The 12,509-nt window shown below is 41.9% G+C and overlaps 2 protein-coding genes across 3 annotated transcripts; both read left to right on the plus strand.

Moving 5' to 3' along the window:
• The first annotated feature begins 251 nt into the window (after positions 1–251).
• Positions 252–6,882, plus strand: LOC110973386 (uncharacterized). 2 transcript variants are annotated; one of them, XM_087148010.1, is made up of 14 exons: positions 252–349; positions 627–834; positions 1,095–1,166; positions 1,360–1,431; positions 1,601–1,690; positions 1,955–2,035; positions 2,271–2,342; positions 2,801–2,872; positions 2,971–3,104; positions 3,342–3,669; positions 3,789–4,326; positions 4,542–4,585; positions 4,865–4,982; positions 5,600–6,882. In XM_087148010.1, the coding sequence occupies exons 1-14, from the start codon at positions 343–345 to the stop codon at positions 6,251–6,253; spliced, it is 2,490 nt and encodes an 829-aa protein (XP_087004136.1). In that variant the 5' UTR covers positions 252–342; the 3' UTR covers positions 6,254–6,882. The 2 variants fall into 2 exon arrangements, with proteins under 2 accessions (XP_087004136.1, XP_022079879.2); XM_022224187.2 differs by having other exon boundaries at positions 1,619–1,690.
• Positions 6,883–7,057: 175 nt separating this feature from the next.
• On the plus strand, positions 7,058–12,424 carry LOC110973387 (acyl-CoA-binding protein-like). The gene is made up of 4 exons (XM_022224188.2): positions 7,058–7,483; positions 9,759–9,876; positions 10,324–10,386; positions 10,807–12,424. Exons 1-4 carry the CDS (start codon positions 7,460–7,462, stop codon positions 10,884–10,886), a joined length of 285 nt encoding a protein of 94 aa, XP_022079880.1. The 5' UTR covers positions 7,058–7,459; the 3' UTR covers positions 10,887–12,424.
• The last annotated feature ends 85 nt before the right edge of the window (positions 12,425–12,509 follow it).

The raw sequence follows: 12,509 nt of genomic DNA on the forward strand, positions 1-12,509 counted from the left end.
CTTGTATTCGAACAAAGTTCGTCTTTATAGGCACCTTACTCACGTTTCACAAGAATATCCCCTGTAGATATAGAATGTTACAAAAAAGGCTTTGGGGTATATCGTGTGCTGTCCATGAAGCGCTCGATAAATGGGGAACACTGCTTGTCAATTGGTGGCGCTGTATTTGCGCCTTTATCGGCGCGCGCGTATTTTCAAAGCCCAAGACGCAAAACGCGCAAGATCGCAAACGACTTTTTTCAAAGTTTAAAAGCAAAAGCCAGCACAGTGTAAGTTGAATGGTGCTACTCGTTTGCAGGGTTTGACATCTGCAGTAGGCCTATTCTATACAATTTGCAGAGAATGGCCGGTGAGTTTTCGTTCAAACGACCTCAAATCGAATCAATCGGTTTTGACAGTTTTGCACTTCACAGTTGAACCAGATAAATAGAGACAAAAAGGCTTGATTGCAACTAGTCAAACTGACCAATGGGCGATGCATCATGCAAGCAATGTAGACTACAACCTAGCCTACAACTCCAAACGTTTATGATTGTCATAGGCCTATCCTTGTTATTTGAAATGGGTCTAGGCTACCCAGTTCTACCGTGGAGGCAGACAACATTCCTTTGACATTTTTTTTCCAGGTTCCATTTCAAACCCGAATTCAGGGATATTTCTCTGGTGTGTAGTATCCCTCTCGTTCCTGACGTCGTTTTCAACGGATACGTGTCCCGATTCGTGTCGTTGTCATGGCAACACGTTGAAGTGCACACCGAATGTAAACGGCGGAATCAAACTACTCAAAGTGCCGCCAGATTTACTACGCTACAACCTGTTTCACATCAAATATGCGTGAGTAGGCCTGTCTGTTTTGGTGATAATTGGTCGCTGATCTTTCAGGCACAGTTCTCATTTTCATTGGAAGGAAAACACAAAATAAAAAGAAAGGAGAGAAAAAAAGGCCACAAGCAACAACTTACCAAAAGGAAATCAGACACTAAATTCTGAGAAAGGAAACACCCTTTCCAGTCTTATCAGAATTGGCTATTAGTTATTTCCCTCTCCAATCCCCTGTAACATGCAGTTACTATTAGCGAGCTTTTTGTTTGCAGGAACTTGTCAAGAAATAGATTGCAGCAGATCGAACCTGGCGATTTCCTCGGCCTACCGAGAGTTATCAGATTGTGAGTAAAAATAAATTAAGGAGAGCTGAATCGTCTAGTTTTTGTACAATTTCTGTGGTATTGTCCTTGAATTCATCCTTTTTTTAAGGGGGGCACCGGGACTCATAGCTGTCGAGAATATAGCGCCATTTCCTAGCTGTTCATTATAGTTTGATTTTTCGTTCAAGGCTTTTAATTCACTGCTTTTTTGCAGAGATTTGCGGCACAACCGACTGAGGGCGCTATTACGAAATGGCTTTAGCGGACTGGAAGACTTGATGACACTGTGAGTTGTATTGGGTTATGGTACAACTGCTTTAGTGCTTTCAAATGTTTCATTAGAATGATCGAAATTTCTCTTTCTTTCTCATTAGAGCACTTTTAATAATTAATGTAAATTCTCAGATACAAATTTCTTGCGTTCAAAAGCCAGCTGATGATAATTTCACCTTCAGTTTTCTCCATTTTTACAGTCAGCTATCCTACAATGTCATCAGGTACATTGATCGATTTGCGTTCGAAGGATTAACAAAGGTTCGCAAAATGTAAGTTGTGAACGAAGGGAAGAGTGAACATTTGAATGTAAAAAAATATTTGGGTGATATTAAATAGCTCATAAACAACTCCCTCATGCACCCATAATTTTAAATTAAATCTTATTCACCTATCTAGAAATCTATGTACGCGTCACTGATTTCCAAAGCTTTTTAAGCGCTCTGACTTTGTTAAAGACTTCTTCAAGAACCTCAACTGTTCATAATAATAAAATGGTTTAATTTTTTTTTACTTTTCATTATTTCTGTGTCCAGTGATCTCTCTCACAACGAGATAGCTTTTATCGAAGACGACTCCTTCAAGACGAGAGACGGTTTGATAACACTCCTCAGTTTGTAAGTATTATGCCTCTTCAAAGCCAGACTAACGAAGCAGAGTGAACGCTGCTCACCAAGTAAAATGACCTCTTTTGGAACATCAGATCTACTTAACAATTTCATTCCTTAGGCTTCTTCCCACTGTGTAGAAGTCAGCAAAACATAAAGGACTTGAAATCATTGATATATTTTTACCCTGCTTGTTGATAAACCTAGTGCGATAAAGCAGCCTATTTAATTTTATTTCTAACAGGGATCTTTCTTTCAATCAACTCTACGACCTGCACGGACCAACTTTTCTGGGTCTGGAATCTTTACAGGAATTGTAAGTGGCAACAGATGTTTTTATAATTACCAAATTACTTTGCTCCAGAAAACAACCATGGTAGTACCGAAGTGTGACGTCACTGTGAACCAGAAAGTGCAGTGCAATCGAATGGAGTACGCGCGCGTGTTGGTTCACGCGCTGGTTCTCACGCTAATGCCTTTTACACACTAATTGTGCGCGTGACGTATTCACTTCGGTACTCTATAGAGCTGTGACAGTTTCAAGCAAAGATCATATAGCGCTGCGTATAATTATTTCTCCATCTTGCGCAGCTAGGCGGCGCTATACGATCTTTGGTTTCAAGTGCCATGCTGCAGTGAACTTGAGGCACCCGAAGCTACATCAGTATGTGCCAGCGACTGCTACGTACCGGGTATATGAATGTCAAAAGATCATAAAGATAGACCGTACAACTGTATTTCTCGCTGACTAACATTCACGTTTCTTGGTCGCAGGTACCTGAACCACAATTCTTTGAGGGCTATCCACACTGAAGTGTTCGCAACCTTGCAACAGCTGGAGAAGATGTAAGTAAAATCTGTCAACTTTTGTTTTAATCACAAACGTGTTTGAACAAGGGAACAACAAGGACACTAAGTCTTTTAACGAATGTTAATTTGCGTAGATACCTGGGTCGTAATTTTATAAACTGCACTTGTGAATGGCTGGAAGTCTGGAGCAACTTGCAGTCACGTGATATCGAAATGATGGACACCAGTGATGCACTGAAAGCTTGCACCGAAGACGTCATAATTTGCGGTAAGTATACGACACTTTGTTTCGTTTGTTTTGTTTGTAAATGTCTCCTTTTTCCCCGGGAAGTCAATTTTTGTATTGATATTTCTACAGGCTTATTTCTTTGCATGGTCAATCGTAAGTTACTACAGAGAAGGCAATAGCGTAAGGTTTAAAAAAAGAGAGAAAAATCTACCAGATAAAGGTCCACAAAAACAATGAGTTGAAGTTTAAAGGAGAAGATATTGAATCTCTTATCAGATAATGAACTAGAGCCTAGCGACATCCCAGACGAAGATTTCGACGTTGCCACCTCCATCGCCCAAGTAGCGTATAACCTCATTATGGAGGACTTGATCCCGCCGGAGACGGACGGCCACGGTAACATCGTCGACGCTGACGGGAACTCATTCCCGCTGTGGAGCCCGGAGGGGGAGCGGGTCTTGAGCGCGCACGACGGGGAGATGAGACGGCGCATCGGGGAGGTAGAGGACAGGGATCTCAGGAGGATGTTCACGGTGACGTTCCAGGAGAGAATGAGGGGATTCTTGAGGAGGATGATGAAACATGAATCCACAACTACTGCACGGTTCGTACAGATTATGAGTACTTACAAGACAGATCCTTTTTTAACCTAAGAGGAATTCTTAGATTTTGCAAGAATTGAACAAATGTGTTTCTTTCCATCAACTACCCTTCTTGATTTAGAGCAACAACGAGTGAAATCACGAAAGAAAGCAACGGTGTACAGGAGATGAATTCCGACAAATACAACGCCACCCATTTTATCAACGTCATGATGACACACGGACACCACCAACTCCCACTTGACCCCAAAATAGCAAAGTTCATTGCTGATGCGACAACCCTGATCAAGGACATCTTCCGACTTGTCTTCCCGACGGGCGGCTTCTTCAGCTCCTCCGAGATTTCCCTTAAGGCACTCGGCACATCGGGGCTTTTCGACCCAGCCCGTATCGTCAGTCAGATTACCGAAGCCCAACGGGGGAAGAACCGGCTCGTTGAAGCCAAACCGTCCGCGCCTGAGACAAGCAAGGCCGCACCGACAACCAGACCGACGTCAAAATCGACGAGTAGATATAAACCCACTAAATCACCAATTCTCGTCTTGGGAACAAGTTTGCCACAGCAAAGTGCATTCAAATGGCCAGAAATTCAAATCCCTTTCTTCGCTGGGATTGGGATTTTTGTCTTTGTGTGTATCGCTGCAGCTGCGATTGCAATGGTGAGAAAATGCATTTCGAGCGATTTTTACAGATTTGTTTTCAGTAGATGTAATATAACATTATTTATGTGGGCTTTTGTTATAATTTCGCAACCTTATAGAACTTTTAGCAGCCTGACCATTGCTTTCTTAATGAAACGTACAGGAAAAAATTATGATTTTTCTATGATGAAGACACATTGTGATTTTTCCCCATATTTCCATTTTCTTTTCAGTTTTCGGGAGCATGTCGCGACGGGTCACGATTCTGTGAATGCAGGTATAAATGTCAATTATTTTAAGCTGAATGAACACAAAATGAGGCAGAGAACAAAGCTTAAGATTAAATTGTCGTGTTGTCCTTTAAAAAAGTCTGGACACTTATCCGTTATTAAATTTGAAGAACAATCTTCTGTCCGTGATTTCTGAAGTAATGCTGTTTGCAACATAAGAAAAATATTGCACATTGACAGAATACTGGCTTCGTTTTTTAATGGCCGTATAAAAATGACATATGTCAACACCAACTTTCAATTTTTCTGTCACCTCTCCCTGAAAGCTGGCTGTCTACAGTTTCCGAGAAACTCGCCTTGAGGAAACTGCACATTGAGCGCCAAAGCCGCAAGACCTCGCCGGCCAAGAGTGACTTTGTTAAGATGCACTGCCTGGCAAAACAAGTAGGCGTTTCGTTAGTTGTTCCACGTTTTCTGTTGTTGACTCGAAGGCCTCGATATATTTAGTTCTATAGATCCTGATGTTAAAACGTGCATTTGACATGATCTCCTGACGGTTTTACACAAGAATGACTAACAGCAGTTCTTTACCAGAGGCCAGGTATTCCTGGTGGCTTTTTGACAGATTTAGTATCTGTTGGCATTGTAACGTTCATAGCACTCAGTCTACCAATATAAACTGAGACCAATCCGATTAGACGCCATAACTGCGGTGGCGCGGCAGCGCAATCTCACACATGCATTCTTTAGCTTGACGCGCGCGTGCATTTGGCAAATCACGAGACCCTATTGGTTGAAGAGGCATGTAACGCGCGCATACCACCTGTCAAAGAGCGCTGTGCCACGTCCACAGTAATGTCTTCTAAAGGCACTTTCCATACTTTTTTGGGTGCGTTCGAAGGATGCGTTCATGCGTTTCACTTTTCACAGACACAAAAAATCGACGCCAACATAACATATGTGTGCATTGCGTCCGGAAGTGTCGACGTGCATATGGAAAAGCGCCTCTATTCTGGTTTTTGAATCACACAATGATGGCATTACTTCCTATTGCTTCACAGACAATCGACGCTTCAGCGGCATCAAAAGTTACTAGTCCAGACAAAATTCAGACTGAGGTTGCGGCCGACGATCGTGGTATAGTGTCAGTCACACCGCTTGTTCTCACGGAGGAATTTCCTAACAAATCCGGCACCACGCCACCAAAAAGCCAAGCCAGCCAAGACAAGACGTCCTTGGGTCTTCTCGGTTACCTAAAGAGCCGCCTGTCATCCTACCAAGACACTCCTTCCAAGGAGACGCCAAAAACGTCCCCGCGCGATGAGATCACCTTGTTCGATATTTCGGTGGAGCGCAGTGTCAGTGAGCCGAACAAGACTGTGACTGGTAAGCGTGAGACAGCAAACGACATCGGGCAACCAGTGCAGTTGACTGACGTCCACGCAGCTGTTAGCGAAAACCTTCCAGCCAAGCATACGGCGGTATCCGGAGATTCTGTCGATACGTCTGTGATGCATCGAGGAAAATCCTTGGATGTCGTCGCCAGCGATGGTGAAACAGGTGTAACAAGGACCTCGTCCGATCTCCGCTGGTATGCAAAAGAGTGCCTCTCAAACCAAAGGATGATGACACAAGCTAGGACACATTCCATGACGTCATCCAACGACGACAAAATGCTCAAGAAAGCAGATCCCGAGGATGATGGGATATGGTGAAAAATTGACTGTTGTGCGTTGGCATCTAAGCAATGTAGACCTTGTCGTCATCGATAGACGGTGGCATGAACGACAGTAGGGTCGACCACCACCACGAAAAGCATTTCACCAGATGACCTGTTTAATGGCTTTCCCTTTCTCTTCATTGTTTGTGAAATTAATATAACTTGGATCAACCTGTGGCTGGCCTTGGGAAAATAGCTGCAAGTCAGACTATATAGGAAGGCGTCGCTGCGACACACTGGTGCAACGGTGTGTGTTTGACCCAAATCAATGCGCTGAGGTCCCATGTACCACATCTTTTGGAAAGTTACTTCTTTTCATGCTCATTGGCAGCGGACATCGACATTGTGACACATGCTGACAATTTTTGCATGATAATGAAATTATGTTTTATTGTGTTTCCTTGTAAGTTGGTTTTTATTAGGTTGATTCAGAGCTTCCTCCTGAAGTGCTCTGCGGACCATTAGAAATAGTGAGAACTCAAATGCAGTTTGGAAAAATTGGATGGGTATATCATCCAATCTTGTTGTAAGATCTGTCCATAACTTCATCTGCAGATGACTGACATTTCTTTATAATTTACGATTGTAGACAGAGGATTGATTAAATAAAGGGCCCAAGTCAAATTAGAGATTTCACACGGGATCGAATTACAGCGCAGCACGATCACGCGATCGTACTGATCGAACGATTACACCCCAAATGATATACACATCTCCATATTGATGTTGACCACGATACAAACAGGCCGAGACCGACATGCCTTTGCAAATAAAACGGTATGTAGCATTACTGCCTTTCATCAATTTGTTGAATCTCAAGAAATTGAAATTGCAGCACGGACCGTAGTCCACTTAAATTATTCAAAATAAAATTAATTCGACTGGCTTCGGTCAAAATGAATAGAATAGGACACTGACGTAGCTTGGTCTTAAAAATCCATCAGTAAAAATGTCCATCTGCCGGCTTGAAAACTCGTGAAAAACAAACAGACCACTTGACTGATTTAGCGCGCTCAGGCAGCCGGCGCGAGAGAGGCATTATTGAACAAATTTCAATTGGTGGCGCTGTTTAGTGATTTTCTTTCACCCAGCACATAATGCACACCGTTCACGGTACACGATAGAGAAGCAGTGACCACACCTCGTGCAAGGGTCACATCGTTCGCTTTTTTAAGGAAAAGCAGAAACTTCGTTCGACGATATGGCTGATAGGAGAATAGGATCTGTAAGTTTACATTTCTAATATACATTGATGTTCTTCGTGAATTCTTGATGTGTTTAAACGGCACGGCCTAGCCTAGGCCATGTGCATGGTACATGATACCCCTCGTCTGTCGCATTCGTAACAAAAGCACGCTGTAACCTCGTTGAGTGGCTTCGTCTGCTCGTAAACGTTAGCCCCTCGCTGTATTTCGTACATAAGGGTCCCTGGAAATTAACAAACAGTAGGCCTATCAGTCTACTGTTCAGTCCCTACTTAAGGCCCAGTATTATCGGAAAGAGTTTCATATACGCACAACACCAATTTCCCTTATGAAAATCATGTCATACATGTTATATAATGTACAAGTTATAGGCCCTAGTATCACTGCTTATCAGCCATCAGAAAGTGATAACATGTCATAAAAAGTGAAATTTTGCTGAGAAAGTTCTTACTAGGGCCTAGGTGTTTTTCAGACAAGTCTCATAGGTTTGTGCACAGGGCCTCAAGTGTTGTGGGTATATGGAACCCATTCCGTATTGTCTTCTAGCATAGCTAATGTATGACCTACCCCGAGTATGGGGGTTCGATGTCGAGCATGGCCAGATGGAGGACGTCGAACCCCAGGAAAAGAGTTCCATATATGGATGCCACTTGACATCCTGTGCACAAACCCTATGGAACTTCTCTGAAAAATTTGAAATGTTTTCCGAGTAAGTTTTTCCCTCTTAAATTGAACTTTTCTGGATGTGGTTTGCTTTCTGATGGCTAGCAGGTCACTGTAGAGAATAATCATTACTGGCGTCCGTATATGGAACTCTTCCCAACCCCAGTTCTGGGATCATCTGGACACCGTGATTCTCAAGTTTCATAAAACACCAAGTCTTTAGAACAACTTTTCCTCAGAATCAGACAATTTCAGCTTTTCCTAAGCTGAATGGACTTGTTTTAGGTCAGTAGTAGGCCTACTGCCTACATGCAATTTAAACTTGGTTGCGAGTACATGGGGGTCAGATATGGAACACTTGTCATTTTCCAAGACTCTACATGCAAGATTTCAGCACCCAACTACTATATATTTTACTTAATCACTTGCCCTGAGCCATTCCTGTTTTGTTCAACTTTAATTATCATGAATTTATAATCTCACAAAATACCAGTCTATATTTAAATTTTTTATCATGTTGAGAGGGTTGTACCATGGCTGTCCATACACTGCTAGATAAACATTGGCAAACTTTGTCAAACATGCTTGCGAAAACTGATTGCATGATTTTGCTTGCTTAGTTAAATGTCTAGCAAATTTGTCAACATTGGGCAAAGCACAAAGCCTAAGGTTCTGTTTGCATTGTGTCTCAGTGATTCTAGTAGGGAGGGAGGTAAGATCATGCACAAACAGTAAGGGGAGGGGATAGCAAACAGTAGGATTCACTGCTCAGCATGCTCAGTCAAAAGATGAAGTGCAAATTTTTTTTTTTTACTACAGTCATTTGCCAAAGTTTAAGACCACCATGAATTTTATTGGTACTTCTGTCACTGGGCCTGCATTACACTGTCTCACTGAACATGCCGAATGATTACTTAACATGATTTTACAGTGGTGCATAACATCAGTGTAGTGCTATATACCTATTTGAATGAAATTTGTTGCAAAGGCAGGTCTTGTATGACATTTTGTCTGCGAGGCAGCATGGGTAAAAAAGCCAGTCGAAGCAATCGGAAATAAGGGAGGGCACACTGAGTATTAGACATGTCAAATCATGGAAATGTAGTCAAAAATGTTCAACCGAGGTACCAAGGTTACACATTGAAAATAAACATAAGTTTCCATGATTGATTGGTTTAAGTTTGGGTTTCCTTCAATGCATTTTCTGTGGGTGGTCCGAAACTTTTGCAAATGACTATATGTCTGCACATTCCATAACAAATCAGCATTATGTAAAACAGGAAAAAAGGTTAAACATTGGAAGGCAGACGTTGGAAGAGTGCAAAACAAAAGTTAAGACACATCAAATCGTCCAGGTTGCCCGGTGAAAATGGACATTGCATGGGTGGAAAATACTGAGAGTTCCCACTGTTTCACATCTTGAAGTCCTTCAAGTCCAAAGTGCCTTCCGTAACCTTGGAGGCTCCTTTTGTTAGCTTAAGTCACAAGGGTGTTGCTCTGAGGGTTGAAGCGAGCAGCTACACTCTAAGTCTTACCTTCGAGTCAGACACTGAAGAGGAGACAAAATGTTGGTTTGAGTCTTGCTTTCATCTCAGTCGTGACACAACTTCTTCGTGGTTCCATTTCCCCCAGGACGCCTTTGAAGTGGCCGCTGAGGAAATCAAGCGGCTGAATAAAGTACCTGACAACCAGGAATTGCTTGATACATACAAATACTATAAGCAAGTCATTATAGGTGACTGCAATACAGGTGAGATTTGCTTGATACCTACAAAGGGTGGAAAACTGACCTCAGTAGTTCCGTCAAAATCCACAAGGAGGTATGGGAAAAATTCATAGGATGTAGGAATGCAGAGCTAAGCTTCAGTGTATTACATGCCGTGTTTAAGTTGAAGTACAAAGAATGCACTATCAGGTTTCTGTAAGGTTGTTGATGTCGGAGGTCTTGGGAAGGTTCCTAGAGAGAGAAAATACTTGGGGATGTACAGGGGCTGATGACGTATTCTGTTTCACGATGGGTTTGCAGCCAATGAGCATAGTTGAGAGGAGGTTCAAAAGTGGAAACTGTCGTACAGTCAGACTACCAGCAAGCCAACATCCAAAGAACATTTGACGGTAGGAGAAAGATATTTACAAGTGTTGCATGATTTGGTCTCTTGCTTTTCAAAACACACTTTAACTTCTACATTTCATGCAGCAAGACCTGGAATTCTGGACCAAAAAGGACGGGCCAAGTGGGATGCTTGGAACGGAATTAAAGGTGGGTTGCCTTCACTTGTAAAAATCCCTCTCAAACTGCACCCCCCCCCAAAAAAACCATTTGGGACTCCACGAGAAGCTCGGAATAAAACATAGCACCCTAATAATAGAAAACTCATGGCCATCTCGGTGGGTGGTTAAAAAGATACCTTCCTCAAGAACATGATTAGATGGAAAGTTCACTTAAAAAAGCTTGCTCACGTGATGTTACAACGAAAATACTGCAGAACATCAGAATGATTAGCGACAAGATTTGAGGGTTGCCGGTTGCAACGAAGCAAATGGCTTGAATCATTAACACAACAGTGTGTTTGCTAATAGGCTCTTTCAAGGGCTATCATTGCAGAGTTACATCACACCGTGATCGCCCTTTAGCCACCTGCTTCACCTTTATCCTTTTTTTCCCCTTCTGCTTGCGCAGGAATGGCAAAGGAAGAAGCTGATAAGCTCTATGTTGAGTACGTCAACAAGTTGAAGGAGAAGTATGGTTTACAACAATAGAGTCCGAGCTGTTTCCTTGTTGGTTATTGTGGGAAATGTAGTTATGGGTATTTGAGATTCTGTCGTAATGATTTGATATTATGTCCAACCTGAAGTACAGCTCCACAGAAGTGCTGTGCAGAGAACCTGGTTGAGTAAATGTCCTAACCGCACAATACTTTGCCAAGAATCTTTCCCAACAACATCAACTGTGTGTCATGTTGGCAGGTTGAATACTCGTGCTATCAAGGAAAGTGCTCGTGCGTTTTCAGCGTTTCATTTTGAGCTTATCTGAGAAATGTTTGGCCGCTCATTCTCTGGTAAGCAGGATGAAACAGGTATTGAGGAACAGCATTCAGGGTGTATTCAGGCAGCACCGGGCTGTGCTGTTTTTGCACAGTAATATAGTTGGTTACTTGGTGATTAGTTATGCTCCCTAGTAAAACAGAATTGGTGTGTAATTATTTGGTAATGGTCTAAAAATTTTTAGGCTGATGGCTCTTTAAGTTCACTATTCAGCACAGTGTTGAGCAGAAAGAGTTCATGGAAGAAAGTATGTCATTAATCAGTACACTGTGTGAAAAGCATTGTGAAATCTTTCCCCCTTGTTCATGGCCACTGCACATTTGCACATTGCAAGCCAGATGGTTACATCTCACTGGTAAACATTGACACATGCTGCAGCCTTGAACAAAGCTTGAATGGCACAATCATACTTACATAAGTCACTTTTGTCCAATCAGATGTAGTATCACAAGTTGTGTCTGGGCCTATTGTCCAATCAGACGTTGCGTTAGAAACTGCAAACCTGGATCCTCGCCTCGTCAGACGAAAGAAATCATATTTGGATACCTGCCAAAAATTAACACAAAATATGAACAAACTAATCAATAGGATGGGAAAAAATAGAAGTCTGTGAAACTGTACGTCAGCTGTTGGTATGCTGAGACATTTTAACCAATCAGCAGTGTTGCCTTTGTACCTGTACCAAATGACCAACCAGGAACTTGATGAGACATGTCTTTGCATAGATTTCTCATGTTTACATGTTACTAGTCACGGGTATTTGTCAGTGTCGGTCTCATGTATTGAAAACAGGAATGTAAATTTAACTTTTTGATCAAATAGTTGTAGAACACAGCACATTGATGTGCTGCAGATTTGGAATAAAACATCCCGTCAAGTGCAGGTTTTTCAAACAGCTGACCAGCCGAGTTCTGTTCTCCGCACAATGCTTTCTAACTTCAAACTAAACATTCGACAAAGCTATGAAAGATAGCTTACCTTTTGTGAGAAACCCATGTAGTTTTTATAGCACAAATCTATAATTTGTACAAATTATTATAGAGCAACTTCCAATATCGAGAAGAATGTGTGAAAATAATTGTTGAATGAAGGAAAACACAAACCTCTGGGAAATTCTTTTTTTTTTTAAAGCTGAGGGTTTCTACTGCCACATATTAGGAGGCAGATGTTATATGCCAGCAACCATTTATGTGACTTTGAATTTGTGATACTGGTTATTTGCAATGGTAATAAACTTCGAACCTCATATAAAACTCTCTCGACATTTCTCATTCAGCAAACAAGAGGAAAAAGTCAAAGAAGAAATGCATTAGAGTGAGAGTAATACAGAAAAATATG

This window comes from Acanthaster planci, linkage group LG17 (assembly GCF_054643075.1).
Source record: "Acanthaster planci isolate LZ-2023a linkage group LG17, COTS_SCS, whole genome shotgun sequence".
Lineage (NCBI taxonomy): Eukaryota > Metazoa > Echinodermata > Asteroidea > Valvatida > Acanthasteridae > Acanthaster > Acanthaster planci.